The sequence below is a fragment of the Fusarium redolens genome (assembly GCF_020744475.1).
Source record: "Fusarium redolens strain MPI-CAGE-AT-0023 chromosome Unknown BKA55scaffold_13, whole genome shotgun sequence".
NCBI lineage: Eukaryota > Fungi > Ascomycota > Sordariomycetes > Hypocreales > Nectriaceae > Fusarium > Fusarium redolens.
In genome coordinates, this window is record NW_025763676.1 from 490,810 (window position 1) to 507,061 (window position 16,252).

The following is a 16,252-nucleotide window of genomic DNA, read 5'->3' on the forward strand; positions in this document are numbered from 1 at the left end:
GGATTTGCTTTGAGATGTGAAGTTCCATTGTTACTCCTTCTCTGAGGTTATTTGATGATTCGTGTTGTCCAAATATTTTACTTCCGTTAGTTAAAATCTACGACCATTCTCTTTGTCTTTTCAATGTTCTTTTTGTTCCATCTTTGTTTTCATGTAGGAACAGAGTCCTTGTTCTCACCGATTACCTACGTCGTCTCGTTCGCATGTTCAGTTGTGCTGGTTGCAGGTTGTTCGCTTGACTGAACAAAGAGCATATCTACAAGAGCTTCTTGATATAAAGGACGGCTCAAACTCCTACAATCAATCCAGATCAACACGCTTCTCCGACACTACACTCATATCAACAACTGCAGATACTGTTTGAATTCACTGCAACAGAACTCTTAACAATATCAACCATCATGTCTTCTCACAGCCGAAACACCAGTGGAAGCAGCCACTCTTCTCTCCATCTCCCTACCCCCATTGAGCTAGAAGAGGATCACACATTCTCCAAAGCCTCTGCCTACCCTATCGATCACACAGACTACGAGCCTTGTCGCAAGAGGATCATAAACACTAGCTTTGGCGCCCGTCAGGTCATCCGTTTCATTAACCATCTAGAGACCCATGACCCTGCCCAGCACGATGCTGCGGTGCAGAGGCTTCTCGAGATAGGTGTTGATGTAAATGACCTGGTGCGTCTTTCTGAGCGTCGTGCTGAAGTTCCTTGGGAGGAGACTTGGCCGTATAACTGGGAGAAGAAGCAGGGTTTGGTGTTGGGATATATGAAGAGGAACTTGCCGCGTTGGATTGCTATTATGAAGAAGAAGGAGGCTCAGGAGGCTGCCGAAGCTATGGGTGAAACTGTTGAGGCCCAGGATTCAACTGATGATACCATCATTGACGAGATGGCTGAGACTGAAGCTACCCAGGAGGACGAGGTTAGTCCGGAAGAACAGGTTGAGGAAGGCATCGATGTCAAGGAGACCAAAGGCTCACCAGCTAAGGATGAAGATATCCATGCCGAGGCGCGTCCTCTTAAAGGTTCTATGAATCTGAGGGAGTTAATTGCGTCCTATCGCAAGGCCCATGCGGAGCAGAAGCGTGCTGATCGGATGCAAAACAAGATGGAGATGGGTGGCTAAAGGCAGAGAGCTGGATAGTTTGTTATTTTCATCTCGTTTCCTGTCTATGGTTGGCGTTCGGAGTTTGGATGTTAACTTCTCGAGACTTAGATAAAATACTGGGTATTCCCTTTTGTTTTAGATTGCAATTGAAGACTCCTCGGTGATATGTGTGTGGGCTTGAGCTTAACGTTGCAGTCTATAAGTAATGTGAATATCGACTTACCTTCGTATAAATGCTATAAGAAGAGGTTAAAATATGCTCTTGTAATTAACAGCTGCTCTGGTTATGGAAGAAACCTAACAAGCAATGGCAGTAAGGCCTTTTGAAACGATCAGACCTTTTGTTGAATGGCAGCATAGCGTACCGTTGTTTTACCAAGAGACGTGAAAAATTGATCTGCATGCCGTCAGTTCCGGCGTGAGACTCGTCGAAATGCTAGCCGAAAGAACGTTTTGCTATCACATGACTGGCCTAATCGCTCCAACATATAAGCTAAGTGAATAGCGCTTGCTTCTCAAATGTGATCTTCATTCATGCTGGGCCACAAAGATCATAGAAATATCACGATTCTCTCCCACCACTGTACTTGACACTATGGGCTTCATGAATGCAATTACTAGCGATACCTCACCTCGAGTGACACCAAGACCCGACGAGCTTCCAGACGCAAAACGTGACGCTCTCAGGGCTTTCGAAGTTTTGAAAGATGGCAGCGTCATCAACGCCCCAACAAGATGTCGGGTACGTTATTGTGGCCGCAAACTTGGATGCAATCGAGCGTATCTTTATCGTCAAGAAGCGTAAAGAAGGACATTCCATGGGCGTCATCGGAACATACGACCTTCTCACGCGACTATATGATCTCCCAGATGGCAAATACACTATCGTTCGAATATTTACGGAAGAGTTAGGGTTGACGGTTGCTTTCGTTGGAAAGATGAAAGAGTCAGCGGCAGAACTCATCTCGAATGTTGAGCGGGTTGTAACGAACGGCACTTTGGGTTTCACCGCTGGCGAAGGTCCTTTTTCATGTGAACTTGCGCGGCTAGACGATGAGAATGGTTTGGTGATGGTGGGCAGCAGTGCCAACTTGACGGATCAAGGGCAGAAATTTCGAGTTGAGGACATTGAACCCGAGATTGTTGAAGCAGCTGATCTGGTAGTCGACTATGGTCGGCAAAAGTGGCACTTATATGGAAGGGCTGGGACTATCTTGGACTTGATAATGAGCGTGTATTGCGGATCGGGGCAAACTATGAGAGTATATGGGAGAAGTTAGTTGATTTCTTTGGATTGAATGTGCCAGATGATCCAGACTATGATATGACTGGAAAGAAGACGCTTGGTTTCTCTATCAAGTTGAGTCTGGATAATTGAAGCTCATAGCACAGGGAAACAGTAAAAGAAGATACAATATGATCACAAACTCATAATATTTCTATAAATAACAGTAAATAGATGGTATATATCCAAACTCCGCGCTCCTGTCTCCGTTTATGTTCGATGTTGTACTACCGTGTTGTCTGCTGGCAGCTCATGCGTGAAATGCGCCGGCGACCCTCCCATTTCCCATGGTCCATGTCTCGCAGCGTTATCGTTCGGTGCCTCCACTGGTGCATATCCATATTTCGGCCCATCTTCTACCACGATCGCGGAGGGTGCAGCCTTGTTAGCCCGTCGTCTTCGCCAGAGCATGAAACCAGCGCCCGCAATAAGAAATGCTCCAGCAACAGCACCTACTGCTACTCCAGCAGTTGCACCAGTCGATAACCCCGAAGAGGGTCCATCTGTTGCTGAAGCAGTGGCGGCATCATCGGCAGTCATCTCAGTTGCTTCGTCAGAGGTCTTTGTCTTAGGTCTCGGCTTGTTTGTTCGTGTACCCGTAGGCGCTGAAGTTGTTGCTGACGAGGGATCGGTGATGTTAAATGTATGACTCGCAAAAAGGGCACCTGTATCGCCAGTCTTGAAAAGCCAGAGACTAAATGAGTTTCCGTCGGCAGGGTCGATTCCTTGATATGACGCGATCCATATATACTCCTTCGACTTGCTGTTCGCTGCAACCAAGTTAACATATGGCTTTATTTTTGCTCTTCGTAGACTTACATTGCAAGTTGTATCTCTTGCCAGTGTCAGTTTGCCACATGGTAAGATCAGTAAACTCTGCATCTGTCTCCCATGTGATCTTGATCTCCTCTCCCAGCTTATAGTGCGGGTTGTTAATGCTGGAGTCGCTCGGTGGCGGGTTCGTGAATGCAGCTGTAGCTATCTGCTGGAAAGATAGAAATGCCAGTATGGCAAGTAATCGACGAGTCGTCATGCTTGACAGTGTCATAGCGTAACTGTATGGTGCAGAGAAGGAAAAGGAGCAAAGAAAAGACAACACGCGACACCGCGGGTTATGTCATCTTATAGCTTACTTGTTGATCCTTCTACCGGTGGGCGCAATTGATACAGACAAGGATCGACATCCTGCACATGTCCTTAATTAAGAAGCGGGAATGAGCCTTGTCATTCATCTAGTCTCCGCTAGTAAGTGGCTCGGTGTGTCAGACAGATATTGGCCCCCATTATCATCAGGTTGTGTAGTTGGTTGGGGACTATGTATGCTGAGTGAAGCCATCGTCTTGTTTACGTTAATGACCATATACCTACAGCATGCAGTGATGTTCAAGATGTGCATCTTTCCACCGTTACTTTCAAAAAAAAAAAAAAACCCCTCGAAGTATCCATTAGGCCGACGCAAATGTCGACCTCTTCGTCAGTAGAACATAAGACATCAACATGGAGAATCCCTGCTAAGACGGCAGTAAGATCATCACTCAATGGTCCGGTGCAATCAGAGGCCCGCTTCCTTCGGTGCCTTAGCCCCCTGGTTTCAAGACCCTAGGATCGACAACCCTATCATAGGTGTTTCATCTCACTCAGCTCACCATATTGGACTCTAGATGAAGTTTTCTTCAACCTTCGTGCCGCGCAGGTCCTCGACCTCGCATAGACGGAGGAAATCAACTTTTCAATGGCCTTTGCAATACCCAAAGAAGTGAGTTTCCCTCTTCTGATATGTCTCGAATTCACGTCTGGCTCGGTCTCACCAATGCGTGCGATGTTGGGGGATCTGACTTAGCGCTCGTGTGATTGGTTCTGATGATCCCTGTCGCGATCCTTCTCGGTCCGGAGACTTGGGAGCTTTAGTATTTGACCAAGAAGCTGGGAGGCTGCTGTTTAATTTGACAAGTTTCACAGCAGCTTGAGTTCTCATCTCATAGATAAATATCTTCATATACCAAGTATTTTCATAGCGTTCATGTGTCTAGTCATGACTAAGAATAGAAGTTGCTCGACTTTGGATGTTCAGCTGTCGAAACGATCGACTTCGGCTAGCTGTATTTGGTTAAATGCACTTGCATCGCCCATATGGGCGTCCACTGCGAGGTATTTCCGGAACAACTCAGCCTCTCTCGGACTCTCAGTGTCGCTGCGCATCTTGAGCTGGTGACGTCCTTCATCTGAATCTGCGATCATAATTCTAGATGAGACATCTCCAAGCTGCTCTTACTTTTTTGCTCGCCGTAAAAAGGTTCATCTCCTATAAATGTTGATGCAATAGCTGCAAGCTTCATCGTGTACCTTAAACAAAATCAGAGAAGGTTTTGGAGTCCAGTTGTGTCTGCAAGTTGCTTGCCTATTGACAGTGTTATTGTTCAGTGGATTGATTGACAATGAGAAGTATAAGTGATGCTATTACAGATAGTTTGGCATATATATGCCGGCATCTTTTCCCTCTTCAAGTTTTCCATGTCGCTATGATAAAGCTGACGCTCATCCCAGCCAAAGACTAAACTCAATCCAAGGAGGGACGAGAAAGAAAGCCAAACCCAACAACCATGCAGCATTCCTATATTACAGCAGTCTGTGCTTAGCTTGACTCTTGTGGAAACTAACTCGGCAGACAACAGATAGATAATGATATCTAATATAAGGGCGTAAGCTATTGTCCAACCTGATTTCAAGTTCGTGGTTCGGTTCACCCCTAGAAGAGTAGTTTCTGCCGATTCAGAGACAGATGTAGTAATACTAACTTCTTTTGATTAATATTCGATCTGGTAGCGTGGATAACTCTATTTTTGTTTGTAGTATACCTTTACATGAAAGTTATAGTTTCGCCTGATGAGTATGAAGACGCACACAGATATTCTTAGTTGAAACGAAACCAGGGAACTTAACCAACCGTAAGCTGAATGACGCAACTTCAACACAGCGGAGGCATCGGAGTTCATGCATGAAGTGTTCAGCCCACTAAGCTTTTGAATATCATTGGCAATTGCTTCAGTAATCGATAGAATAAGCACGGGAAACTCGTCCTTTCCGAGTATCCGAAAAAGCCGGCGTCGATAAAATCGGCGGACCCTCTTGTTCTCCGATATCCGTTGGGTAGGGTAGGGTAGGGTAGGTACCTTACGTGGCGATTGTTAAAGACGGAGATAAGATAGGATCCATTCAACAAACACTCATGAATTTAACCATGAGACACAAGTTTCAAGCAAGGAAAAGAGCAATAAAAAAGGCTTCAATCGTCGTGAATGTAACCTTCTACCTGGATAAATACGCGAGATCTTTATCCCAAGTTGGAGTTGAATGAACAACTGATGATGTCAGTCTCACGCTCCGATTGGCCCCGAGCTCATGCGTAAGCCCGCCTAAACTCCGCGGATATGGTGGGGGCAGGTAGCTTAGTAGCAGGCTTAGCTTACCTGCACAAGCAGAAGCTATGCTGGAACTGAATTTTTGATCTCAACAACACGAGTGGTTTTTCTCTCACTCAACCTCAAAGACCTCTCACTTCCTATCCATAAGCCTTATTCTTAGGAAGCATTGTCCATTTGCATGTTATTATTTCAAGAGCTGAAGCGGATGGTCCCTTCTCTTCTGTCAGCATCAGGGTAAACGCCACAAAGAGGGGCTCAAGATCCCTCATTCAGCCTAAGACGTCAGCATTCGAGGCTCAGCTTCAATTCGCGCGTACATAACTAGAATACCCTTCATCACAATCTTTCCCAGTCAATTCGACTCTGCAGATTCATCACGATGAGTCGTTTAGCAGGTTGGTTCCGGTCTGGGACCGCGACACCTGCCACTGAGGCCAACAGCGATGCTGGCTCAATCTCCACCAAGGATAACATGGCCAGAGAGATGGAGGACATTGACGACGCCATGGCATCGTGTGGCCTCATCATGAACGACGATATTGATGGAGCATGGGAGAAGCTGCAGACGGGAGACTCGTCCTTTCACCAGCTAGGATTGGCAGTCACCATCTTCATGCGCTCCGTGCTGGGCTTTGAAAAGGCCGTCATGACCGAGACAACCACCAAGCTCGATGAGTGCGAAGCGAAAGCTTGGGCGGACTACAAAAAGGCTCAGAAGCATGGCAAAGCTCGTGCGGGAAGCAAATTGTATCCTCCCGGTACAGAATTCGAGCTCGTTCGCGCGGAGACGCAGCTCATGGGCGCTGTAGTGGGTGTTTTGCACGAAAGTCTCATCGACGCAATGAAGAGTTTTCTTAAGCTTCGCAAGGCATTCATGACGCTTGATGCGATAATTGAGGCTGAGGCGAAAACACTTAAAACCATGCCTCAATCAACTTCTGAGGCGTCGCTGTCTACTAAGCCAATTACTGAGATGGACAAAAGCATGGAGAAGCTTGACATTGAGTCAGCTTCTGGTACCCAAACACCTGTGAACGGGGACTCTTCAAGCTCGTCGAGCACGGAAGATGAGAAGGTCGATGAAGGTGCACCGCTGCGTGAAGCTCGATCGAAGCCCACTGAGTCCGACTCTGTTCTTCTTGAGAATCCTCTAGACATCTTTGTCCACTCTGGTGCGAACATGTGCTTTGGTATGATCCTTCTCATGTTGACCCTCGTTCCCCCCGCTTTTACTCGCCTTCTTTCCGTTGTCGGCTTCCGTGGTGATCGTGAGCGCGGTGTTCGTATGCTCTGGCGCTCCACTGCTTATGCCAACGTCAATGGGGCCATCGCCGGTCTTGTTCTGTTGTCTTACTACAACGCTCTCCTCGGCGCGGTCGACATCATTCCCGACGCAAAGGATTTTGACGAGGGTGCTGAGATTGTCGGGCCACCACGAGAAAAATGTGAGAAACTCCTCGCGTCGATGCGCTCTCGATATCCCGACTCGCGACTCTGGCTCATTGAAGAGGCGCGACTGCACAGCAATGAACGGGACCTTCCCAAAGCCGTCGATGTTCTTACTTCGGGCGGCGAGTCCAAGATGAAACAGGTTACAGCACTCAATAACTTTGAGCTCTCCCTCAATTCAATGGCAATTCAGGACTGGCCTCTTATGCGCGATTCATTCATGCGATGTCTCGAGCTTAACGACTGGAGTCACGCACTGTACTACTACATGGCAGGCATCGCCTCCGTCGAACTGTACCGCGACGCCGTTACCACCGGGGACAAAGATGAAGCACGTCGTCAGAAAGTCAAAGCAGAAGAATACCTACGTAAGGCGCCAGGTGTAGCGGGTAAGAAGCGTTTTATGGCGCGTCAATTACCCTTTGAAGTATTTGTTCAGCGCAAGATACAGAAGTGGGAGGAGCGCGCTAAGAGCTTTGGCGTCGATCTTGCTGATGCGATTGGACCCAGTCCCGCGTTGGAGATGAGTTACATGTGGAACACCATCAAGCGCATGGGACCCGCTGAGCTTGAGAAGGCGGTTGGGGGGATGAGCTGGGATAGATGTACTGCTAAAACGGAGGTGGTGGATAAGATCAAGGCTGAGGTTGATGAGATGGGAGCTTGGGCGCTCGTCAGCGCGTCGTTGTTCCGCAACCAGAAGAAGTTTGTCGAGGCGAGGGACTTATTGGAGGCGCATGTCTTCAAATATGACCGGTAAGTTCAAGTTTCACATTTCGCATTGTATCACGTCGACTAACAAAGGTAGATTCGCATTTAAGGGCCCGACAAAGGACGACTACGTTCTCGCGGCAGCGGTGTACGAAAAGGGCGCCATCGCATGGTCAGAGTGCTGCAATCCTCCCGAGGGCACAGCAGATGAGATTGCGGCGTACAGACGGGAGAAGTACGACGAATGTGTGAAGCAAATGGATGTCGCCAAGGTATGGGAGGCGTTTGTACTGGACACTAGAATTGGCATGAGAGTACAGAGCGGCATTGAGACGCTGAACTGGTTTGCTAAGAAGATGGGGTATAAATAGATGGAACAAGCAATGGGACGGATGGGAGTTTGTACACTTAGAAGGTTGGGTGATTTACTGGGACTGGACTTTTATGTCAATCGGAAGAATGGACCTCATTCAATTGCCGGCGCGTTTTGATCTCAATCGCGAACTCCTCCTCTTGCCGCCATCATCTCCATTCGTCAATTTGTCAATCCCTCCTTGAACAGCACTCACACCGCTATCCAACTTATCTGCCGACCTCTCCTTGACGTTATGTTTCTTCGCCTCAGCCCTCACATCATCGAGTACATCCCTCCCTCGTCCCGTATCATTCGCCCAGTCCAGAAATCCCCAGGCACCGAAATTGCAATCGCCTCCGCTCGCGTAATGAACCGCTCTGCGACGCGTCATGCCACCCATGATAATACCAGGAACGACGCTGTACCCTGACGTGGTGACTGTTTCTTCAACCGTGCAGAGCGCAAGGAAGAGGAAATACGTGACCATGTGAGGGCGCAGGGCGATGGCGGGTAGGTACATTGGGAAGAAATGATGGAGAAGAAAGGGGATTGGATGATCTGCAAATACGAGAAGACTGTACGGCGCTGCTGATCGAGCGTGACTGAAGCGCTTGTGAAGCTTTCCAATTGCGCCTTTTGAGTGAAGAATATTGCGATGAACGTAATAAGTCAACACTTCACGCCCCGCCATCATAAGCACCAAATGTTTCGCCAACTGCCACGGCAAAGGCAACAACGCCGTCGGATTAAAATCATTCTCACCAACGACATATCTAAACACCAAATGCGACGCGCCCTCAAGCAACGTCACGCACAAGAGGTTCACCAACACGAGACCAAGCTGTCGCGTAAGCAAGCGTGCATTACGCGGGGCAAGCGAAGCACGGCCGCCAAATTTGATCGACTCAGCGATGCTTGGCACCGCCGTGTCAAAGAGTAACGATATAAGCGACGGTATGAGAAATAGAATTATGCGCGTTGCGAGGGAGCCGATGAGACGCACTCGGAAGGGCGTGTGGGTTAGGACGAAGGTTGTCCATTGGACGTAGAAGAAGAAGATGTTGAGGGATGTGGACCATGATGCTGAGGCGGGGGAGAGGAGGTAGGATATTATGGGGAGGGAGAGAAGGACGTCCATTGTTAGTGATTAACTGGCGATGGTATTGTGGCGCAGATGTAAAGTTTAGATTGAAAATGCCACGAGAGATTTGTTGCTTATTTTCTGGGGGTTATTTTAGTCAACGGACGAGAATGGTTTCACTGGCATGACGTCGCGGTGCTTTTTATCCTGGAAGCTGGGGAGATTTGGGACGATGATCTGGGGCTGGGGAATGACGTAGACGTGGCTAAAGCATGGTCAGCCACAATTCTTGATTGCTGGAGTTTGATGCAGACGAGAGAGAAAACAGCCTAAAATGCAGTGATCTCGATGATATTTCTCTTCTTACAGCGTCGGACCGTGTTAACTGCATGTTTGAAGAGATTGATCATGCAAAGTTGGAGCTACGGCAATTGAGACCATCTTTGTTAGCCCAGATGCAGGTACAGAGTACAGTACCGACAGATGCAAGGGAGATAAAGATAAGCACAAGGACCAGAAAATAAGGCCATGGTTCCATGCTTGGCAATAAAAACAAACAATATCAACAGCAATATCTCCATCTCTTTTCCCGGTAATTATACAGTCAATTATACTCCGTGAAATGTCACTCATCGCGGCCTAACAAATTGGATGAAATTGGTCTACTCTAAACCAGACAGCTCCAGTCTAAAACGAACATCCGCTGTGGAGCTGTGGAGTTTCCAGTTAATTGACCCTTCTACCCGTCGCAGATCACAAAACCTCCAACCAACCCTTCAGTAAAGATTCTACATGCTCTTTCAGCTAAGTTAAAGTTTAAAATTGTGAAACTGACAGTCTAGACAGATTGATTGGAATGCTGAGGAGATGGAATGTTAGATTCATTGTTGGATTGGTGCAGGGTTCAAAGCTAACGCGAAAGGAATAAGCTCCAGGGGAAAACTTAACTTTCAGGGGTCCAGAGGGGGACTCAGGGGTGGATTGTCACTGAAGAGAGCGCGAGAGAGGCACAGCAATAAACAAAACAGAATCGGATCTGAAGCGTTTCTCTCTTGTTTTTGTCTAGAGATTTGTCACTCTTGGTCATGCGTACTTCCCGTCAGGACGCACGCTCCCGTGTTGGTGACAGCGTCCGTGGTGTACTGTACCTAAGGTCGGGTAACTTCAGGTCACCTTCAGCCCCCAGCCCAGGTATGTTGAAACCATTCCTCCCCCAGAATCTCGACTTGTCTTTTCCATCTATTTATTCTCGACTGTAGCAATAGTCTAAACAACTCAGCTGGAATATGAGTCTCGGGTTCTAATGCTGATTGATTGGCCCGCTGTCCGTCCCTGTCTTAGTTTCTGTATCCCCCCTTAGCTTGCTTAGCCTTGTCCCCTCTCCCATTTTGTCTTTCGCTTCTCCTCGTCAACCAACTTCCATTTGCGCGACCATCAAATTATTACCCAACCCAACCTGCTCTTTATCCTGGACGGGTTGATCTCTCTCTTTTGTTATTTTTTTTCTGCCTCCCTTCTTTCTCCCTTCTTTTTCTTCCACGCGACAACCGGAAGATAAACCCACTTGGCTCAATCTAATATTCCTAGTACAGCCACCGCGATCCACCATCACCACTTCCACCAAACGAGCTAATATCCCCAAAGAGAATCCTCCCTCATCGTAACATTTTACTCATCCCTTATTCCAAGGGTGAAAGCCGCGCCACCCTTTGTCTGCGCGAGACACTATCGCGAGACACAGCATCGCGACCGCTGCCTCCCTTGACATCCACTTCTTTAAATCGACCTAGAGTCGGTCGCCTTAGCCATGGATTTTGACTCGGCTGATGTTCCCCCTATCCCTACGCGCGCCCACAATCACCACGCTCATTCTCGACGACGCTCTCTCCAAGGCCTCTCCTCGTCAAAGCGCAACTCCAGTCTTCCTCCCGCCAGTCCAGAAGTCATCTCCAACCTCATCACCAGCCTCAGCGTCATCTCAAAGCCTGCGACAAACCACTTCGAAGCTCCTCCGACGAGCCTGTCACTACCCGCGAGTCCCGGGAACGGTAGCTTTGGTGTGGACTACGGAGCGTTTCATCAGCCTAGCCTCGACGACCTGAGACAGGACCCCGTGTCACTCGACGAACTCGCCGCTTTACCTCCTGTCATTCGCACTTCGAAACCTCCCAGCGGTTATTCACCTTTGACAGCGACAAAGAGCCCCAGGAGTCCGAGAAGTCCAAGCCGCGAGGGTTCCGGTGGACTGCGATCGTTTATCCGAAATAGTACATCTCGACCATCGTCAAAAGGATCTTCAGCTGCGTCGAAGAACGATGATGCCCAGAGTATAGGGAACCTTTCGATCGAACGTCGTGGCGCCACGACTCCAGAATTGAACCATAAACAATCGCACGATAGTTGGGGCAGGAAAACATCGAGGAGTCAAAAGGGCCTCATGTACATGAGTTCCAAGGAGCGTCTGCGGGAGAAGGAGGCCGAGAGGAAGAGAGTTTCTGGTGGAGTCTCGGCTTCATCCTCTGGTGCTCTTGCTGGCGAAAGTGTTCACAGCGGTGGGCGTAGCGATCCATTCTTTGCTGAGACAGCGATCCGTGAAGAGTCACATTACGAGCTGCCAATCGAACGCCCGATGGATGCACCTTGCGCTATTCCCGCGCGAAACTCGAGTCTTGCGAAGACGGGTCCGCAGAAGAGATCAAGCGCGAGGAGGTCAAGACGGGAGGATGGTACGACTAATGATGTGATTCCAGAAGGCGAGGAACACAGAACTCGAGATCGGGAGTCAAGTCGAAGAAAACAGAGTCATTCTGGACATGTTCAGTCGAGATCATCCACCAGATCACCGGTTTATGGTCTCAAGGATGCATCCCCATCAAAGAGCACCAGCGTGGCGGGCAGAAGCTTCCTCGACGTCAATGACGGCTTCAGCGACGAAGATGATGAGGGCGCGCCGTTTCCTGCTGTCGCTCAAGGTCGAAAGCGGGATCAGAGCAGTGACCGCCACGATCGAAGACGATCTGGGCGACAGAGTCCAGCGCCAAATGAGGCCATCAAGGTTAAGCGCAGCAGCTCCCGACTAAAACGTCTATCTGCACCACTGAATCACAAAATCGACGAACGAGCCCGCGATTCACCAAGTCCCCAGCCAGTGCAGAGCCATGCTCCAGCTGGATACGAGCGTCCTCAATCCGCCGACTCTGTCGATGATGCTGTCGAGTCTTATTTATGCTCACCACGTTTATCGCAGAAGATTCGACATCCTCAAACAGGTCGCGTTATATCCTTCTCAGAAGTTGGGGATTCTGAGGGTTCCGCAGTCTTTTGCTGCGTTGGAATGGGATTGACGAGATATATCACCGCATTTTATGATGAGCTGGCACTGACATTAAAGCTGCGGCTTATTACCCCGGATCGACCGGGTGTTGGCGATAGCGAGCCTTATTCTGATGGCACTGCTACGCCGCTGAGTTGGCCAGGTAAATGTCCCTTCCTGCAATTGAGAAGTATATACTAACTGTTGCAGATGATGTTTATGCTATTTGTCAGACCCTGAAGATCACAAAGTTCTCTATCCTCGCTCACTCCGCCGGCGCCATTTATGCCCTCGCTACAGCACTTAGAATGCCTCAACATATCCGCGGTCGAATACACCTCCTCGCGCCATGGATCCCTCCCTCGCAAATGAACGTCTTCGGCACCTCGCAAACCCTCCCTCCAACCAACGCTATCCCGACCTCGCAACGAATCCTCCGAGCCCTCCCGACGCCCATCCTCAAGGCTGCAAATAGCAGCTTCATGACTGCGACGAGTAGTTCAATTACAAGCTCATTGCCGAAAACACCACGACGAGGAAAGCGAAAGAATAATGGCGGTCGAGACAGTACAGCAAGTACACGCAATGTTACACCGAGCTTGGATAAAGAGAACGTGTATAACAAGTCACCCGGTCACGGCGACATGGAATTGGAACCTCCCAATGCTTCCGAGAATATGGACAGAATGAGCATTCCACAAGGTACAAGAGGCGATTCAGATATTATCGCGGCAGCAGCCGATGCCATGGCAGATAAGGAACGCCAAATGACCTACGACCTCCGATTAACACACGCCATTTGGGAACTCGCCACAACAGGCGCAAATCCAGCCGTCGATCTCCTCGTCTGCCTCGAGCGTCGTCACACAATTGGCTTTCGCTACGTCGATATCACAAGACCCGTCGTCATCCACCACGGAAGTAGAGATACCCGCGTCCCCGTCGATAACGTAAAATGGCTCGGCAAGACAATGCGGCGCTGCGAAGTTCGTGTTCTTGAGGGTGAAGGGCACGGCTTGATGGCTAGCGCGAGTGTAATGGGCTCTGTGCTTATGGAGATGAGTAAAGAGTGGGAGGATTGGATGAAGGTTACTGGTGCAGATGGGAGGAAAGATCGTGAAAGGGGGCGACGAGGGACGCTCGTTCGATAACATTAATACTTTAACATACTTGTCCGATCGGATGGTCGGTCTTGATACCCTAGAGAGACGGGCTTCATGCTTGGTTTGGTTGAGGGACCAAGGTTGGAGTATGACATCTCGTTTGTTTCTTAGATAACATTAATCTCGAGGACTGCATGTCCCATGTAACGTCTTTTACATATCAACGCTTAATGATAGCTTCTCTAAATGATACCTTCACGTCTACCTTTTAATTAATTACTTCATCCCTCTGCAAGCATCCTGGTCCAATCAAACTTGCGCCATCCTTTCTTGAAGCCCTCCACTCTAGGATCGCCCCTCATCCACCGCCCTTGCTTCTTCATAACATGCGGCTCCGCATCAACAATGCCCCCCAGAACCTCACGCGCAAAAAGATCGCCCTTTGGCCAACGACCCGCATCTTCAACAACATGGCCCAGTCCACCATCTAGCGTAAACCACACGTGAAAATACGGCATCTCCTTCGCGATACAGCGTCTAAACGCTGAGCGACCCATGCCATCGCGCGCTTTGGCACCTGTGTCGATGATCTTGCGATGCTGACTCCACTCTTCGTCGGATGACAAGAAGGCCTCTTTGAAGTACGCAGGAGCAGTGGCGCCTTCTTCGTAGGGTATCGGGACGGCGACCATGGCTGCGTGCATGCGCCGATGGGGCTGCGCTGCGTTTTCGTAGAATACGACCTCGCGACCTTGTTCGTGATACATTCGCGTGAGACTCTTCATGAAGTTTCGTATTTCCTCCCATTCATCGTCGTCGCACTCTAAGAGATTCGAGCGATGCGCGAGGGGCGCGATGACGGCGCCGCCGGGGGAGATTTCGGGTTCGGTAGCGAGGGTGAGGAAGGCGCGTGTTCCGAGAGCGATTACGGGTGCGAGAGGCGGTTGGTTCTTGTCCTCGTGGTGGCACAGGGGACAATTATCGAGTGCGCGCGACATTTTCTGGAATTCGGATACGGCCATGTTCTTGAGGTTGATGTCGGATTTGTGAAGGCGCTTGGCGAGCTTCTCGGCGTTTTCGTCCATGTAGTCCAGGTCGTTATCGAACTTGCCGTCTTTTGCGATACGTTCTGCTAGGCGGAGGCCTTCACCGCCAGCTTGGTTCTTCGTGCGACGTTCCTCGCGAACCATATCGTCAATCGTCATTTCTGTGTTCTCTTCGACGTTTCCGCGCTCGCGGCCGCGTTTGTTGGTGATGGCTTTCGCTTCGTTACGCGCACCGGCGAGTTGGCGATTGTCCATTACGCTAAGAACGACGGCTTCGGGGTTGGATTGGGCTGTAGCAAACATCGCTGCTGCTTTGTTGTATTCTTCTTCGAGTTGGGCGGCGTTCGGGGCACGACGGAGTTTGGCTTTCATCATTTGGGCGCGGAGACGGTTGAGGGCCGTTTGGTCCATCACTGGGGTCGATTGAGGATGCGTGTCGGGAATAATTGTGCCTTGTTCGGGTTCGGGAGGTGGTGAGTCTTTGCGCTGGTTCTTCATCCTCTCACGGTAGAGGTCGCCCGTTGGCTTGTCGTGGCCCTTGTAGTCTTTACCGTAGATCTTGCGTCGTTCCATCTCTTCTTTCTCTTCACGCGCATCGTCGAAATAGCGCAGGTCGCCGAAACGTTCCATCGCAACATCTTCAATTGGACGGCCGTTTTCTTCAGCTGCTGTGTATACAGCCTTGAGCTTCGTCATGCGCCATGAAGAGCCAGCGTCGCCGAAAGTGTAATTGACAGTTCGTTCGGTGGGAATGGTTAGTTCATCAATCGACTTGCCCTCGTTGATGTCTTGGATATGGGTGTTGATCTCGCGCTTGGACACGACACGCTTTTGCTCGGGTTTTGGAGGTGGTGACTTGTTTTTGTCGGGTCGGTGGATGTAGTCGACGTCGATAGAGGAGGGAGCTGTCATCCAAGAGTCTCGTTGGAGGGATTTTGATCGGTCGACTGGATCTTGGCTGGCTGGCTTCTCTTCGTCGGGGATGGGGAGATCTTCCTTGGGGTCTGTTGTTTTGCGATGCCGGTCGTCGCCGTGCCGTCGCGATCGGTGGCTGTCTTCGTCGTCGCGTGCATGGCGCGAGCGCTTGTGTCGGTGACCATCATCCTCTTCGTCGTGTCTTCGGCGATGGCGATGTCTTTGCCCGTCTCTGTCTCTGTCTCTTTCTCGATCCCGGTCTCTTTCGCGCTCTGAGTCGTGTCGATGATGATGCCTATGTTTGCGGTTTCGCTTTTCGTTATGGTCGCGTTCTGCGCGCTCTCTCTCGGCCTTCTCAGCGGCCAGCGACTTTTCGAACTCATCTAGACCGTCCATCTTGAAGGTATGATGTTGCAGATGGAGCACAATTAAAGTGTTGATGGAGAAGAAATGCTTGGGATGG

At 49.6% G+C, this 16,252-nt stretch overlaps 8 protein-coding genes across 8 annotated transcripts; 5 read left to right on the forward strand and 3 right to left on the reverse strand.

Moving 5' to 3' along the window:
- The first annotated feature begins 22 nt into the window (after positions 1-22).
- On the forward strand, positions 23-1,500 carry BKA55DRAFT_575856 (uncharacterized protein). The gene has a single exon (XM_046193428.1). It carries the CDS (start codon positions 402-404, stop codon positions 1,125-1,127), a length of 726 nt encoding a protein of 241 aa, XP_046046351.1. The 5' UTR covers positions 23-401; the 3' UTR covers positions 1,128-1,500.
- A 138-nt stretch (positions 1,501-1,638) lies between these two features.
- On the forward strand, positions 1,639-2,561 carry BKA55DRAFT_575859 (uncharacterized protein). Its single transcript, XM_046193429.1, has one exon. The coding sequence runs from the start codon at positions 1,817-1,819 to the stop codon at positions 2,387-2,389; it is 573 nt and encodes a 190-aa protein (XP_046046352.1). The 5' UTR covers positions 1,639-1,816; the 3' UTR covers positions 2,390-2,561.
- Positions 2,562-2,604: 43 nt separating this feature from the next.
- BKA55DRAFT_693086 (uncharacterized protein) lies at positions 2,605-3,427 on the reverse strand (the record flags this gene model as incomplete). Its single annotated transcript, XM_046199863.1, has 2 exons — positions 2,605-3,164; positions 3,214-3,427. 2 exons carry the CDS (start codon positions 3,425-3,427, stop codon positions 2,605-2,607), a joined length of 774 nt encoding a protein of 257 aa, XP_046046353.1.
- A 2,437-nt stretch (positions 3,428-5,864) lies between these two features.
- Positions 5,865-8,397, forward strand: BKA55DRAFT_105385 (uncharacterized protein). Its single transcript, XM_046184694.1, has 2 exons — positions 5,865-8,021; positions 8,074-8,397. The coding sequence occupies exons 1-2, from the start codon at positions 6,196-6,198 to the stop codon at positions 8,345-8,347; spliced, it is 2,100 nt and encodes a 699-aa protein (XP_046046354.1). The 5' UTR covers positions 5,865-6,195; the 3' UTR covers positions 8,348-8,397.
- Positions 8,398-8,446: 49 nt separating this feature from the next.
- Positions 8,447-9,469, reverse strand: BKA55DRAFT_542152 (uncharacterized protein; the record flags this gene model as incomplete). The annotated part of the gene is made up of 1 exon (XM_046190455.1): positions 8,447-9,469. The coding sequence occupies one exon, from the start codon at positions 9,467-9,469 to the stop codon at positions 8,447-8,449; it is 1,023 nt and encodes a 340-aa protein (XP_046046355.1).
- Positions 9,470-11,219: 1,750 nt separating this feature from the next.
- Positions 11,220-11,963, forward strand: BKA55DRAFT_493380 (uncharacterized protein; the record flags this gene model as incomplete). The annotated part of the gene is made up of 1 exon (XM_046186265.1): positions 11,220-11,963. A coding segment is annotated over one exon (744 nt), but the record flags the coding sequence as incomplete, so codon positions are not given.
- Positions 11,964-12,041: 78 nt separating this feature from the next.
- On the forward strand, positions 12,042-13,876 carry BKA55DRAFT_518626 (Alpha/Beta hydrolase protein; the record flags this gene model as incomplete). Its single annotated transcript, XM_046188285.1, has 2 exons — positions 12,042-12,888; positions 12,936-13,876. The coding sequence occupies 2 exons, from the start codon at positions 12,042-12,044 to the stop codon at positions 13,874-13,876; spliced, it is 1,788 nt and encodes a 595-aa protein (XP_046046357.1).
- A 233-nt stretch (positions 13,877-14,109) lies between these two features.
- Positions 14,110-16,185, reverse strand: BKA55DRAFT_693090 (CwfJ C-terminus 1-domain-containing protein-like protein; the record flags this gene model as incomplete). Its single annotated transcript, XM_046199864.1, has 1 exon — positions 14,110-16,185. One exon carries the CDS (start codon positions 16,183-16,185, stop codon positions 14,110-14,112), a length of 2,076 nt encoding a protein of 691 aa, XP_046046358.1.
- Between the last annotated feature and the right edge of the window lie 67 nt (positions 16,186-16,252).